The 17517-nt window shown below is 37.4% G+C and overlaps 1 protein-coding gene across 1 annotated transcript in view; it reads left to right on the top strand.

The window, feature by feature from the left end:
* The window catches only part of PLD1 (phospholipase D1), a 167113-nt gene that overhangs the window by 141779 nt on the left and 7817 nt on the right, over positions 1-17517 (top strand). The window contains exons 24-25 of the mRNA XM_025377614.1: positions 2589-2723; positions 10696-10849. Of these exons, the coding sequence (XP_025233399.1) occupies positions 2589-2723; positions 10696-10849 (289 nt within the window). The remainder of the gene's footprint in view (positions 1-2588; positions 2724-10695; positions 10850-17517) is intronic.

Raw genomic sequence — 17517 nt, forward strand, 5'->3', positions numbered from 1 at the left:
AATTTATAAATTAACCTGGGAAGAGGTGACATCTTTATAATGGTGAATTGTTCTATCCCAAATTGTTCTATCCCAGAACAAGAGCAATCTTTCCATTTGTTCAAGTCTACTCTTGTGTCTTGATAGTGTTTTAACTTTTTCTTTATAAAAGTTTTGCACATGAACCATTAAGTTTATCTCTTTTATTTTCTTTGTTGTCATTCTAAATGGGGCTTTGTCTGTGATTATATTCTCTAAGTGGTTATTGTTTTGTGTGTATAAAGGCTGTTGATTTCTATATGTTAATTTATATCCTGTTATTATATTTAATATTTTTATTATTTGATATAATTTTATTACTGATTCTTCAGTTATGTTTTCATAGTATCTGCAAGTGGGGATGACTTTACTTTTTATATGATTTCTCTTACACAACTGTATTGGCTGATACTTCCAAGGCAATGCTAAATAGTATTGAAATTATTATACACACATATACATATAAATGTATAATACATATATTATATATTTTTTCTGCATGTTAAGAAAGTATTCATCATTTCCTACTTTCTTCATTGCTTTTATCAGGAGTAGATACTGAATTGTGTCAAAAGCTTTCCAGCATCTGTTAAGATAATTATTTTTCTCCCTAGATTGGTCAATTTAATGTCTAATAATGGATTTCCTTATATTGAGCAGACTTGCATCCTGGAATACATCTCACTTGGTCATGGTGTATTATTTTCTTAGTGTATACTAATCTTAAATAATTATCAAAGCTCTATGGCAGTGTCATTCAAAAACAATATCCCCTAGGGAACTTACTGAATTGATTTCTGCTGAATCAGAATTCTGGGAATAGTCACAGGAATCTGCTTTTAACAAGTTCCATTGAGGTGGTCTTCATGCACTCTGAGAACCACTGGTCTACTATATTGTTCAATGTGAATTTTAATGGAAATTACTATAAAAAAATACTTAATTTAGCAAAGGACTTGCTCCATGATTCCTTTGAAAAGCTGCTTTGTATCTTAAACTTATAAATTCTAGATCATGATCCAGCTGTAGGAGAGTAGATGATACAGAGAAATTAAAAGGTAAAATATTTTTTAGTTTCAGCTGACACCTGAATATTCATTTATCCACTCACACATTTATTCAGCTTTTTTTTTTTTTTAGCACTGTGAATGGATGAGAATACCAAGATGTGTAAGATCCAGTTCCTGTATAACAGTAGAATAAATTGAGGATTATATAAATATTTGTAAGATACTAGGCATTATGTTAGAAACGTTATCCAGGAATTTTATAGGTCTGAGGGGCTTAAAAAAGGAAATGGATCAGAAAATACTTAAAAAAGGAGGTGATTCTTCAGATGAAGCATCTTTCCAATATAACATTAACAAATAGGGGAACAAGTTGATTGCAAAAATCTCATTTACATGAAACTTTTTAGAAATGCATCTCGTACACACGATGCACTAGTATACCAACATTTCAACTCTCATCAAACACAGCTATACAACATCACTCGTATGTATATGAGGGGAAAGCTATCTCTAAATGCAGGCATCTCTGTACGTAACCTATGAATGGATTTCTTTCCAAGATACCCAAACTTAATAGAAACACTGAATAGTATCAGTAGCAAAATAGAAACCATCAGTAATAAATGGAAACTTCAGTAAATGGGAGATGAACTGCCACCTTTCTATGCTTCGAATTCTCTTAAAGACAAAAAAAAAGACCAAAAAAAAAAAAGTATGCTCTCTTGATATTAGAATTTGTGATGGTTTGGTTCCACTCCATTTATTCTTGGTATCAGACTTTGCTTATCCAAGACAACTGCTGTGTGGGAGAAAGACCGTAAAATCCTGTGACTAACACTCACACCAGGGGTCATGATTATGAGCTGGCTTAGTATGGAATGCATTTCTTCTCATCATGTGAATGGCCCCCACGTGATGAGATGGAGGGCAATATTTTAAAGTACAAACCTGGTGCTGCTTGCTCTGAAGAAAATTCTAAGTCTAATGTAGTAAGGATTCTTCTATTTCCTAATTTTAATGATCTAAAGGGAGGAATGGTTTTTCATTGCCAATATTTTTATTTACCCAATGTCTGCAGAATTTAACTGATGCTTCATGCTGAATGTGCTACAAATGATGTAGCATCAGGTGGTTTGTCACACACTTTGCATCTGATTCAAACTGCAGCAAGTGTCAAGCAGGATAGAAGCAAATGTCACACTGAAGTCTTGGTTAATCTATTCTGGCTCAGCGTTCACCATCACTCTTCAGTAGTTAACTCATCAAATCATTGAAATAAAATGTTCATATTCGAATAGCTTTTTGGATTGCCTTAGCAAAGGGAAGACAGAAAACACTTCAGTTAAAAAATATATATATATATAGCCATTCAGATTGACAATATGAAATTCAGATACCAAAAATAAATCCTGGATGAATTCTGAAATAGAAAAAATATACATATAATATACAATCTATTCTGAACAATCTAAGTAGTATGTTTTGAGAAACAATAAGATTTAATGTATATTTATTGAGCTTGGTCACATTAATTTTAATAATTTCTTTTTAAATTTGCAGTTGGCAATCAGTGGATAAATTACATATCATTCTGTGGTCTTAGAACACATGCAGAGCTCGAAGGAAACCTAGTCACCGAGCTTATCTATGTCCACAGCAAGTTGTTAATTGCTGATGATAACACTGTTATTATTGGTAAGTACAGTATATGGTCTATTATTGTATTCCTTGCCAGTTGACTTACCCCATGCAAAAATGTTTGCTGCAATTCCTCCTAAGCTTCCTTTGCATTTGAAAGAGATAGTAACATCATCTCTAAAACATTTCTGAAGCTATCCTTTTCTCTTATGTCCTTTCTAACCCATCTGTTGAAATTGTTATAGATACAGAATAGGTGTATATATTTGTGGGGTACATACGACGTTTTGATACAGTCATACAATGAGTAACAATCACATCAGGGTAATTGCGGTACCCATCACTTCAAGCATTTATCATCTCTTTGTGGACTAAACTATTTTTATTTATGAAGAATCAGAGGTACAGAGCAATTAAAGGGACTTCGTGAAAATTGCAGCGTCCAGGGGCAGCTGTTTAACCCAGCAGTCCAATAATGTGCCAGATTTCACTAATTCTTTATTACTCCCTTATTTTTTTTAATTTTTAAAGCTATTTTTGAGATGGGAGTCTCACTGTGTTTCCCAGGCTGGTCTCAAATGATTCTTCTACCTCAGCCTCCTGTGCGCTGGGATTACAGGCCTGAGCCACCACACCCGGCTATCCCCTTATTTTTATTTACAATCCAAGTGCCCAGATTTCAGGGATTGGTGGGGGGATAAATGAGGAGGGAAAGTGTATCTTAAGTGAGTACCTTGTGGTAATTCGTATGTGTTTACACTACGTCCACCTAACCATTACCACAGATCTGAAGTTGTACAAAAGTCGAAATCAGAAGGATGGTAAAGTATTGCTGCCTCTATGCATGCCATTATTTTTCCTAACATGTATGTTTTGCATGTCATTAATTAGGATATAGAGCAGTGCAACTTTGTTGATGTGCGTGGGTGAAGTGGGTATTGTGTACTAATGGTGGGACGTAGCCCTACACTAAGGTCTGCAGTCTTTTCTTGTCAAGGATACACAGAGGATTTTTCCAAAGGTCTCTTCCCACTGACAGATTCAGGAGAGTTACTCTCCTAAATAACTTGTACATTCTACCTAAATTAGATTAGCTTGATCAGAGAGGTAGATGTTCAGCTTCCTTCTTTTATACACACAGAAAGCTTCATTCTTCCATCATTGAATTATTTTGACTTCTAATATTAATATTGTATAAAATGCATATTGGAAGTCCAGGATGACAGAGTATAAATAACCAACGAGATAAATGAGGTAACCAGTGTGGGGCATGTTATTTAGGGAGATGATATCTCCCACTAATGGGAATTCTGCTCATCTGTTTCAAATAAAATGTAGTTTATCAGCTTGAATAAGATACTTTCCTATTATTCAAGAAACTAAATGCCATGGAGTATTTTGAAAATTTTGGACAATAAATGTGCTTTCTATTCTCCACCGAGAAAAGGAAAAATATCTCATATCTGAGAGTAGTAAGACTGTGTTATCTGGAACATGATTTGAAGAGAAAAGAAACAGTTCTAAAGCGGAAAACGGTGTAAACCACAGTATGGTGAGATACATACACACACCACACAGACACACACACACACACGCACAGACACACACACTTTTAATATTTGTATAGCACATCAAAATAATATTGTTCTTTTATCTCCTCGTCTATAGCCAGAAACTGTGTAAACCACAGTATGGTGAGATACACACACACACACACACACACTCTTACTTTTAATATTTGTATAGCACATTAAAAAGTATTGTTCTTTTATCTCCTGGTCTATAGGGATAAAAGCTCTTTAGGAGTTTATTTTTTTCCCCCACTTGCTCTAATACACAAGATTTCATTTATTTCTCCTGAGCTCCTCTGACTTGCTCTTCAAAAGCAAACCTCAGAATACTTTTGAATTAAATTTGACAATGACAGTAAGAAATAAAAACTATTGATGTTTCCTGAAATGGAAAAATGAAAATAAACAAAGCCACATGTTTCTTCACCAAGATTTCAGAAGCCTTGAAGTAAAAACTGACAGATGTAAATATTTTTTTGAAAGGTCATTTTGACTTTCAGCCTCGTTTACTTTACATGAAGTATAAATACAAATTAGTTTTCGGTACCAGACCTAACAGTTAAATAAATTTGTTGAGGTTTTTAATTGACTTGTTTTCTGGAAAAGTCTCTAAACCCTCAAAGACTCCAATTTCTTTTGTTTAGTAATACTTTATCAATTTTGCACACAATTCTTACACATTCTCTTGAAACTGAGGATGTGGCCCTGGGAGTCTAAAGAGGTCTTACTTGCTAGTCCTTGGAGGCTGAATTCCTTTTTTCCTTCCCCAACTGCCTTAGAGAATCAATTTCTCCCAAGGAAAAAAATCCAAAGTTTCTTTTGTTCTTTTTATCTTGGTGGAAATTCAAGAATAAGCAGGTTTATTGTTACTGTTCTAACACATTCACCCTATTTAAGTTCCTAACACAGAAAACAGTATTTAAAATTCTCAGAGAGGAATTTGAGAAGTTAGTTTGAGAATATGTTACAGGTGTTAAGCAAGTATTTAAACATTTAAAGGAGATTTAAGTGATGTATGATTAATTTTTCTTCCATGGCAAACTTATGCCAGAAAGATTGAGTAGCTGACATGAGAAAAATGACCGTTTATCTTCATTTTACTCCTCATGAGGAAATATTTGTTTTCTCACACTGAAGATCGCTTTTGTGCATAGCTTTAATTGCCTGTGGCCCAGGGTAACCTTGCTGGTCATGAAATCTGTGACCACCTCCAGTTTTCTTACCCATCTTAATTTTAGCCTTTAACCAGACACACATTTATTTGGTTTCCTAAACAAAGCCAAGCTACCCTTCAAGTAAAATTTAAGCCTATCCTAATGACTAAGTGAAATCGTTGTTTTTAATATTCACTAACTTGCTGCAAAGCACAATAGAGAGATGCGAAACGTGAATAAAACAGCGCCACTGCCCTCCCAGAGATCACGGGCTGGAGGAGAGGCAGCTACTCCTTCCATATGAGAACAGAAACACTAGGATGGACGTGGCCGAACAGGAACAAGAAGGTTCAGGGGCAATCAACAAGTATGAGTAGGAGGAGAAACTAAGTCGAGGTCATGAGTCTCAGGATTTAAGGGCAGGCTTCACTGTGGCAGATGAGAGTCTGGAATTGAAGGGCTGCCCCAGTAAAGAGGGGGTATTTCCTCATGTCTGCAATTTACTTTTAAATGGATCAAAACAAAAATATGAATTGACGATGGATACAGGGATGAAGTGGTATACCAATGCCTGGTTCTTATTTTTAGAAATTATGATCTAGTTGGTCTGGTTTGGGGCCAGGCATCTGGGTTTTTTTGGTTTGGTTTTTGGCATCGGTATTTTTAAGAAGTTTCCTTGTTAGCCTTCCTAGGTAATGCTCATGTGTGGTCAGAGCTGAGAACCTCTGACCTGGAGGCAAAGGAAATACAAGTAGGTAGAGAAGACAGAGTCTCCCAGTGTGCTCAATAGAAGAACCAGTTTTCCTTTAAAACAAACTAAAATGGGGTAGAGTTGGTGCGTTCGTTTTCCATTACTGCTGTAACAAATGACCACAAACTTAGTAGCTTAAAACAATACAAATTTATTATCTGACACTTCAGTAGGTTAGGTTTAGTAGGTTTAGTCTTGTGAGTCCCACAGGACTAAAATCAGAGTGTGAGCAGGGCTGTTGCATTCTTTTAGAGGCCGTTAGGGAGAGTCCATTTCCTTGCTTCTAGAGGCTGCCCACATTCCTTGACTCATGGCCCCTTCTTCCACCTTTAAAGTCAGCAATATTCTATCTTTGAAAAACTCCCAAAAGTCTCAACCCATTCTTCTGTAATCATAACTCAGTCTGATTCCCTTTCACTTTTACAGACCTTATGATTGTATTGGGTCCGCCTGCATAATCCAGGCTGCTCACCCTATTTTTAAAGTTAGCTGATTAGCAACCTTAATTCCATGTGCAGCCTTAGTTCCCCTTTGCCATTGAACATATATTCACAGTTTTTGGAGATTCGAACATGGACGTTTTGGAGAGCTGCTATTCTGCATACCACACAAGGATTCACAATTTCTGAGTGAGACACACAAAATAAGTACAAACCACAAAGGAAAGGAAAGATAAATCCAACTGCATTAAAATTCAGAAATTTCTTCATTGAAAGTACTGTAAAGGGGAATAAAAAGATAAACCACAAACTGAAATAAGATATTTGCAACCCATTTAATATACAGAGCACATAAAAAACTCCTATAAATCAATAAGAAAAAACAAATGTCCAAAGAAAAATGGGCAAAGCAAGTGTATAGGAACTTCACCAAAAAGAACATACCCAAGCCTCATAAGCATATGAAAAAATGTTCCTTCTCATTAACATGAGACAAATAAGAGTTTTTAAAAATACCAGACTGGCAAACATTTAAAAGTTGGGTAATCTGAGTATTGGCATGGCTGTGGAGCAATACAGACTCCCCTCCACGGCTATTGGGAGTATAAGTTGGAAAACATTCTGGCGTTACCTAGTAAAGTCATACATCCTGCAGCTTAGCAACCCACGCCTACACACAGAGCCTAGGAAGCTCACACATGTCTGTACCAAGAAACAAATACACAACTATGTACAGCAGAATTGTGCATCACTGCAAAACTCTGGAAGCAACCCAAACATCCATCAATAGCAGAATAAATAAAGAAATCCCTAGTATGTTCATTCAAGGAAAAGAAATGCATTATAATTATGTACAGATAAATCTCAAAGACATAATACTGAATGGAAGAAGCAAATCTCAAAGGACTATCTGCTATATGATTCCGTTTATATAAATTAAAAACAAGTCAGAAATAACCTCTTCCTTTTGTTGTTTAGGAAAACATTCAGAGCATGATGAATACAAAATTAAACATCAAGTCTTCCTCTTGGGGAGGGAAGAGTATGCATGGGAAGGTGCACAAAGCCTTCTGGGATGTGGTAATATTGTTTTTGGCCTGGGTAATAAATTCAGTGATGACTATTTTATTATTGCTTAAGTTTTACAGACATGGTTTCATATAGCCTTTTGTATTTTGCCGTATTTCACAATTTTTAGACTGTTTTCTAATAGCAGACTCAGAATAGGTCATATAAACAACAAGGATGTTTATAGAGTAAAAGATCAAAACTCCCCTTATTTTCTTCTCTCTCTTCACTGAAAAGCACCTACTATTGTTAACAGTTCAGTGTGTATCTTCTAGATCTCTTGTTCTGTCTTCTTCCTCATATGTTATATAAAAATAGGGTAATACTACAACTGTTGTTCTGAATTTGATTTTCAGAATACAGGAACGAATGGAGGGAGCATTTACATCCATCATAGCTTATTATATCTAATTTATTCATTCATCTAAAATTTTCTCATTTCTTTCTTCACATGCCTATTAAATAGTAGCCAACACACTTATTTAATGTGGTGAAGAGTCAGTGCTCTGGGTAACTCCATTTTGGCCCTTAAAATACAAGAACCACACCCTCTGTCTAATAATTCCAGCTCAGAACGCTGGGAATGTGGGGGCCCACCGTGGTGGGAGAGGAATGGGGGTGGGTGGGAGAGTGTGTGTGTGGAGGGAGCTCTCCAGGCTGGCTCCCATCCCGGGTTCTCCTGATCCTAAACAAAGCAGTGATGTCAGTTCAGTCCAGCAGTCCCCGCCTGACAGCGGCCTCTGCTGGCTCCAGGGGCACAGTGAAAGTCCTAAAGTAGCACTATGGGTTCCTACAGTTCACACATGGGGCGATTAAGCCAGAGAGGAGGCTCCTTTAAACAAATGCTACGTTCCATCAAATGGTCAGTTCCTATGGCAGCGTTCTCCGGTGCAGATATTATAGAGTTAACAAGGATCTGATGATAATGCCAGTAATAATTAACATTTGTAGAGCAGCTTATAAATCATTAAGTGCTGTCACATGGTCTTACTTAATTCCCACAACAACCTTACAAGGTCTATATTATTCTCTCAATTTATGAAAGATTATGTTAAAGCTGAGAAAGATTAAGTGAATTGCCCAAATAAATGTTGGGTCAACTGTCAAGCTCAAAGATATAGCTGCAAATTTTATAGCATAACCACGATGTAAGTATATGTATAAAGGATGATTTGTTGCTAACAAAACAAAGTGTTTCAAAGGTTCCCACTTTTCAGCACTCCAGTAGCATTCTCACATTTCTGTAGGGTGCTCAATCCTTTCTGTGTTACCCAGAGCACCATGGGGCACCACTCACATCCATAGTCATCATAGCTTTATGTATTAACTACGTGACAATATTCTGGCAAAAGGCAGTAAAGTCTCTTCAGGAAAGGGCAGCTTGTCTCATTCATCTCATCCTTTGAGCTCTGGCAGGGCTGCTGTCACCTTATAGCTCTGGCTGCTCCAGTGAGAGGGCCTCCGGGATGCCTGTTCAACCTGACTCTTCTGCTTCACGTCTGAAGAAGCAGTGGAGTTGTTGCAGCTAGAGCAAGAGGAACAAGAATAGTCAGGCCCTTTCTGTCGTTTGTAGGACACCTCAAGGATTCAAACGTGTGAATCTGCAGAGATTAATGCAAAAAAAAAAATGTGATGAGGTTCCTGAATACACAGCAGAGGACTGCAGAAAGTACAGATTGAACTAATAGCAAAATATTTGCCCTTCATATGTGAAAGTCAACATTCTCAGCTCATTTGGATTTAAAAATAAAATAGATTCCTCAAATGAACAAGGTATTGAGCTAATAAAGAGAATTAATAATTTTAAAAACTAGAATGGAGGAAAACTGATACAGAAGCTATTGGCATGCTACACAAGTGAGGGAGGCAAGAAAACAGAAAGCCCAAAGCCACAAAAGACAATCTGTATTTGAGATTATACTCTATTGATTATGAAGGTACTCTTGAGTTTTGACATTCACAGTTATGTGACTGTGAGTTAAAGTCTACAGAAGGCCTGATTCTTAACTCCAAAAGCAAAGCCATCTTTCCTACTGAACTGGTAAGGCATGCCTTTTTTCAAGTGCTTGATGATTATATCAGTTAGAATCTTTTGTGCCACAAGAGAGAAAACTCAACTAGAAAAAACAAAAAAAGAAAAAACTCAACTAGAAGTGTGTGAAACAATAAGGAACAATGTACAAAATAAATTATTTCACATAACAGAAGATAAGAATATTCAAAGGTTGGCTAACTGAATGACTTAAAGACCCAGAATCTTCCTTCTTTTTTAATTTTTGTTTTTCTGTTTGTTTAGAGATGAAGTCTTGCTCTTTTGCCCAGGCTGAAGTGCAGTGGTGCATTTATAGCCCACTGCAGACTTGAATTCCTAGACCCAAGCAATCCTCCTGCCTCAGCATTCCGAGAAGCTGGGACTACAGACACGTGTCACTCAGGCACTGACCACACTCAGCTAATTTTTTAAAACTTTTTGTAGAGACCAGGTCTCGCTATGTTGTCCAGGCTGGTCTCAAACTCCTAACTTTAAGCCATCCTCCTGCCTTGGCCTCTCAAAGTGCTGGGATTTCAGACATGAGCCACCATGCCTGGCTCTTTTTTCGGCTTAGCATTTTTTTTAAAGCTTTTTTGTTTGTTCTCTAGTGGTTGTAAAATGACTGCAGCAGCTCCTGGAATCGTGTCTTCTTCCAACCCTTCAAGCCAAAATATCCAAAGGATGGAAGAGACAGAATCCATTTTTTGTGTGTTTATACAAAAGGGAAACTCTTTCTCAGAAGCTTTCCTTCACGTCACATTGGCTAACACCATGTCAAAAGCCCATTTCTAAGCCAGTCACTAATAAAAATAATGAAATTACCACGGCTGGCTTAGACTGATTAAGATTCACCCCTGGGTGAGGGAGGGCCCCACCTCCCTAAAAACACATCTTCCCTTGATAACCTGGACAAAATTACGGTTTTGTTAGCAAGGACCAATTGAGTGGGGAGGGCAACCAACAGTGTCTGCGAGGTCAGGAAGGTTGTTCAGCTTCGCTGTTTCTCCTTACAGGCTCTGCCAACATAAATGACCGGAGTATGCTGGGAAAGCGTGACAGTGAAATGGCCGTCATTGTGCAAGATACAGAAACGGTTCCTTCACTAATGGGTGGAGAAAAGTACCAAGCTGGCCGGTTTGCCCAAGGACTTCGGCTACAGTGCTTTAGGTCAGTCCGCCAAAGTATGTCTCTCTGATGTATTTCCACTGCAGCGGTGGACCCAGCCCTGAACTCTGGCCCTGAGCACACGGGTCATCCTAGGTTCTTCTTCGTCTAAAACAGTGTATCCCAGAATATAGGATATGTACCACCAGTAGTATGAGAAATGACTTTAGGTGGTACGTGAATAGTTTTTATTTTAATAGCTTTTTATTACTGTCACATGCAGTAGAAAAAACTGCAGTGGTGGTGCACTTACAGCTCATTGCATCCTTGAATTCCTAGGCTCAAGCAATCCTCCTGCCTCAGCATTCCGAGTAGCTGGGACTACAGGCACGCATCACCACACCCAGCTAAGTTTTTAAAATTTTTGTAGATACCGTGTCTCGCTGTGTTGCCCAGGCTGGTCTCAAACTCCTGGCTTTAAGCGACCCTCCTGCCTTGGCCTCTCAAAGCACTGGGATTACAGACGTGAGCCAATTAAATACTAGTCCTTAACTGATTTAGGACTAGACCAGGTCAAACCCTCCAGCTTCCATTTAAGTTTTTAACATCAAATTAATTCCAGTGATACAAGGATATAATAAAAATTATTGAGGGAGTATGCCAGTGACTGCTGGTATAAAATTTAAATGTAGGAACTTCTGTTTTCAGGTTTAAAATGACTCCAGGTGTCAGACATCCCTGATCTTTGGCAAGAAGATGCTACTTTTAAACTAATCTGTGGTGAAGCAGAGAGAATACTGGGCTAGGAAACTGGACTCGTTTAGGCTGTGTGATCCTAAATAAGTCCATTCAGTAAAGTGTTATTTAGAACTTTCTAGGGCTGGGCTGTAACTGTCCGCGTCGCCTGTTGTCTATTCTCAACAGAGTGGTCCCTCTAGAACCTTCTAGATCATGTTGCTTCTCTGGTCACTACTGTCCAATGGCTTCTTATCTCACAAGGAAAAAGTAATATAATCTCATCTCCTTTCACTCTTTCCCTTGCTCCCTACAGACACTCATTTCCCCACTGGCCGTGGAACACCCTAACTACTCTCCCAACTCTAGGCCTTTGCAGGAAGTCCACAGTTTTATGATTCTAGAACTATATTTGCCATGAGGCAGTTTTGGTGCAGCCTCTATAGTGGGATGCAGCAGGTGGCCCTGATACAGTTAAGGTCAGGACTTTATGCTCTTCTGGGAAGGGCACTGCACCGCAGCCTGTTGTTTTCTTTGTGTTAATGCTCCCTTTTGGAAACTGGCTCACTTGCAAATGGGCGCTCAGCGAGCACTTAACTCCCTGCAAAGGCAGAGGCCACTTCTCTCATTCCTACCAGTCCAGACTTTGGCTTCCAAGACCAACATAAGCCTCAGTTGTAAAGACATTCATTCTGCTCTCTCTGTCCAAGTAGCTCAAAAAATCCATCCCTCAAAATCTGTCAATACCTTCTAACAATGTTTACTGCTGTATTTATTGCCTTTGTTACTACTTGTTTTGCCAGTAAGAATATTTTCAAACCATTGATAATTCAACTAGCTTCTAATGTTAATTTGTTTTGTTTAGCAGAGGAGAATTTAAAAATTGGTACCCTGCCAATTAACCCATTGATTGCCTACTGCAGCATATGTAGAAGACAAATACTTCCTTTTGTAAGCTGGAATGTATGTCATATCTTTACAGTTCTGTGAGAACTTAAGAATTCTCTTTAAAGTCATGAGTTTCTTTATAACTTTTAAAATATATAATAATTATAGCAGGTAGAGGTTTTTGATTACAGCACATTTTTATGTACAAATTTGGCAAATACAGAAAACCAGTAAGAAAATTAAATTCATCTGTAATACCATTACCCTGTGCTAACAGTTTTAACATTTGATTTATGTCATTCTACTTTTTTGTTTATATAGATATTAATATACTGTATTCCTTTTTTAAAACAAAATTAGAATTTTGCAAGCCTACGTGTTTTTTTATTATTTAAACAATGTTTCACACATTTTCCATGTCATCGAGTATTCTTCTATAATATGTTAATGGCTACATTATATTTTATTGCATGTGTATATCATAATTCCTTTAATCTCTCATTGTTTGGCAGATATTTTTGCTGATATAAAAAAATGGGTATGTTTGTGGATACCTTCTTGTTCACCTTCTTAATTGTCTTCTTTGATCTCTTCTTGTTATATCACTAACAATATTTTAGAGGGCTTATTCCTTCTATCTTGACTGAGTTTATTTAATCTTTACCAATTTGTTAGATTTCACATGGAATTTCACCATTTTAATTAACATTTTTTAGAGTTAAAAATGTGTTTATTAGCTATGTATAATTTTTTTCATGAATTGCCTAGCTTATTTGTGTCCTTTGCCCATTATGCTGGAAGGTTTAACTTTTTTTGTTATTATTTTTATACAATTAAGGAGTACAGGTACAGTTTTGTTACATGGATATATTGTGTAGGGGTGAAGTCTGGGCTTTCAGCGTAACTATCACTGAAATAGTGTACATTGTACCCATTAGGTAATTTCTCATCCTTCACTCCACCTCCTACCCTCCCACCTTTTGGAGTCTCCAACGTCAGTTTTACCACTCTGAATATCCACGTGTATGTACTGTTTAGCTCGCACTTATAAGTGAGAACATGCAGTATTTGACTTTCTGTTATTTCGTTTAGGATAATGACTTCCACCTCCGTGCATGTTGCTTCAAAATACATGATTTCTTTTTTTATTTTTTTCACTCAGTTGCATAAAGTTTTGGGGGTTTTTTGTTTTTTGTTTTTTAATACTTTAAGTTCTAGGGTACATGTGCACAATGTGCAGGTTTGTTACATATGTATACATGTGCCATGTTCGTGTGCTACACTCATTAACTTGTCATTTACATTAGGTATATCTCCTAATGCTATCCCTCCCCGCTCCTCCCTTACCCCTCCCCACAATAGGCCCCAGTGTGTAATGTTCCCCTTCCTGTGTCCAAGTGATCTCATTGTTCCCACCTATGAGTGAGAACATGTGGTGTTTGGTTTTCTGTTCTTGCGATAGTTTGCTGAGAATGATGGTTTCCAGCTGCATCCATGTCCCTACAAAGGACACAAATTCATCCTTTTTTATGGCTGCATAGTATTCCATGGTGTATATGTGCCACATTTTCTTAATCTAGTCAGTCACTGATGGACATTTGGGTTGATTCCAAGTCTTTGCTATTGTGAATATTGCCGCAATAAACATACATGTGCATGTGTCTTTATAGCAGCATGATTTATAATCCTTTGGGTATATACCCAGTAATGGGATGGCTGGGTCATATGGTACTTCTAGTTCTAGATCCTTGAGGAATCACCATACTGTTTTTCATAATGGTTGAACTAGTTTACAATCCCACCAACAGTGTAAAAGTGTTCTCCACATCCTCTCCAGCACCTGTTGTTTCCTGATTTTTTAATGATTCCCATTCTAACTGGTGTGAGATGGTATCTCATTGTGGTTTTGATTTGCATTTCTCTGATGGCCAGTTATGATGAGCATTTTTTCATGTGTCTGTTGGCTGTATGAATGTCTTCCTTTGAGAAGTGTCTGTTCATATCCTTTGCCCAGTTTTTGATGGGGTTGTTTGTTTTTTCTTGTAAATTTGTTTGAGTTCCTTGTAGGTTCTGGATATTAGCCCTTTGTCAGATGAGTAGATTGCAAAAATTTTCTCCCATTCTGTAGGTTGCCTGTTCACTCTGATGGTAGTTTCTTTTGCTGTGCAGAAGCTCTTTAGTTTAATTAGATCCCATTTGTCAATTTTGGCTTTTGTTGCCATTGCTTTTGGTGTTTTAGACATGAAGTCCTTGTCCATGCCTATGTCCTGAATGGTATTACCTAGGTTTTCTTCTAGGGTTTTATGGTATTAAGTCTAACATTTAAGTCTCTAATCCATCTTGAATTAATTTTCGTATAAGAAGTAAGGAAAGGATCCAGTTTCAGCTTTCTACTTATGGCTAGCCAATTTTCCCAGCACCATTTATTAAATAGGGAATCCTTTCCCCATTTCTTGTTTTTCTCAGGTTTGTCAAAGATCAGGTGGCTGTAGATGTGTGGTATTATTTCTGAAGGCTCTGTTCTGTTCCATTGGTCTATATCTCTGTTTTGGTACCAGTACCATGCTGTTTTGGTTACTGTAGCCTTGTAGTATAGTTTGAAGTCAGGTAGCGTGATGCCTCCAGCTTTGTTCTTTTGGCTTAGGATTGTCTTGGCAATGTGGGGTCTTTTTTGGTTCCATATGAACTTTCAAGCAGTTCTTTCCAATTCTGTGAAGAAAGTTATTGGTAGCTTAATGGGGATGACATTGAATCTATAAATTACCTTGGGCAGTATGGCCATTTTCACGATATTGATTCTTCCTATCCATGAGCATGGTATGTTCTTCCATTTGTTTGTGTCCTCTTCTATTTCCCTGAGCTGTGGTTTGTAGTTCTCCTTGAACAGGTCCTTCACATACCTTGTAAGTTGGATTCCTAGGTATTTTATTCTCTTTGAAGCTATTGTGAATGGGAGTTCATTCATGATTTGGCTCTCTGTTCGTCTGTTACTGGTGTATAAGAATGCTTGTGATTTTTGCACATTAATTTTGTATCCTGAGACTTTGCTGAAGTTGCTTATCAGCTTAAGGAGATTTTGGGCTGAGACGATGGGGTTTTCTAAATATGCAATCATGTCATCTGCAAACAGGGACAATTTGACTTCTTCTTTTCCTAACTGAATACCCTTTATTTCTTTCTCTTGCCTGATTGCCCTAGGCAGAACTTCCAACACTATGTTCAAAATACATGATTTCATTCTTATTTATGGTAGAGTAGTGTTCTATGGTGTGTGTGTACGTATATGTGTGTGTGTTTTCTTTATCTAATTGCCTGCTTAAGGACACTTAGGTTGATTCCAACACTGTGCTATTGTGAATAGTGCTGTGATAAACATACAAGTGCAGGTGTCGTTTTTATGACACCTTGGGTAGGTACCCAGTTGTGGGATTGCCGTATTGAATGATAGTTCTATATTTAACTCTTTGAGAAATCTCCATACTGCCTCCCATAGAGGTTATACTAATTTATATTACCACCAATGGTGTATATGCGTTCCCTTTTCTCCTCATCCTCACGAACATCTGGTTTTTTTTTACTTTTTAGTAATCGTCATTCTGATTGGTGTGAAATGGTATCCTGTTGTGGTTTTAATTTTCATTTATCGATAATGAATGATGTTCAGCGTTTTTTTATGTTTCTTGGCCGCTTGTATGTCTTCTTTTCAAAAATGTCTTTTCATTGTCTTTTGCCCACTTTTTAATGAGGTTGTTTTTTAACTTCCTTTTAATGATTTATAAGTATTTGAAATATGTGTAGGATGCTTATTCCTTTGTCATATGTGTTGCAAATTTGGTTTGCCTGTTGCCTTTTAGTCATCTTTGGAGAATTTAGGGGAAATTTTTCAATTCTTATTAATCAAATCAGTCTGTTTTTTTTCTTTTTTGTTCCCACCTGCCTTTTCCTATATACTTAGAATAGCTTCCTCAGCCTAAGATTAAACATTTACTTGTATCTTCTCCTGGTGCTTGTTTGACTTTACTTTTTACAATTAACATCTGCAGTGTATTTTAGTGTAAGAGGTGAGGTCGGGGTCCTGACTTCTTTTCTCAACTAACCAGCTGATCTGGAACCTTATGATATGTAGTAGGATTCTTTGCCTCTGTTATCCGCAGTCCACCTTTAAGATACACTGAATCGCAATCTATTCTGGCTTCTCGCTTGTCTCTCTGTTATGCTATATAGAAAGTCGGTTTACTTGCATGCCAGTGTGATACCATGTTATTAATGTGGCTGTGAATTGTAACACTACTTTTTGCCATACCACTTCTTCAAATTAGTATTCTTTTTCAAAATAATCTTGGTTATTCATAAACATTGATTCTTACACATGGACTTCAGAATTTTTTTTTTTTTTTTTTTGAAACAGAGTCTAACTCTGTCGCCCAGGCTGGAGTGCAGTGGTGCGATCTCGGTTCACTGCAAGCTCTGCTTCCCAGGTTCACAGCATTCTCCTGCCTAAGCCTCCCGAGTAGCTGGGACTACAGGCGCCCGCCACCACGCCCGGCTACTTTTTGTATTTTTAGTAGAGGCGGGGTTTCACTGTGTTAGCCAGGATGGTCTTGATCTCCTGACCTTGTGATCTACCCGCCTGGGCCTCCCAAAGTGCTGGGATTACAGGAGTGAGACACCACGCCTGGCCTAGAATTGTTTACCCAAGTTCTCTCAAATTCTTATTAGTTTTATAAAATTGGAATTATAGCAGATTTAGAGATGAATAAAAAGAATTGATGCCTTTATAATATTGAGTCATCTTGTTGAAGAACAAGGAATGGGCTTCAATTTATATGAATATTTTATTGTTCTTCAATAAAGCTTTAGATTTTTATTATTGGTGGGGAGGAAGATTATTCTACAGTAAAGAATTCATTTTTTTAATGCTGATCCTATACTTATGCTAACTTTGTTTCTAGGTGCTTTTTCTTTGCATCTTTCAAATTGTGTTAAAGAGGCAGTTCTTAAACAATGATTTTCACTTTGCCCCAACGGCAATGCAGATAATATATTTAAAAGCACTACAAAAACGTTCTGTCAATTTTAGCCTCTTTTTATTAGGAAACATTCCCAAA

Source organism: Theropithecus gelada, chromosome 2 (genome assembly GCF_003255815.1).
Source record: "Theropithecus gelada isolate Dixy chromosome 2, Tgel_1.0, whole genome shotgun sequence".
Lineage (NCBI taxonomy): Eukaryota > Metazoa > Chordata > Mammalia > Primates > Cercopithecidae > Theropithecus > Theropithecus gelada.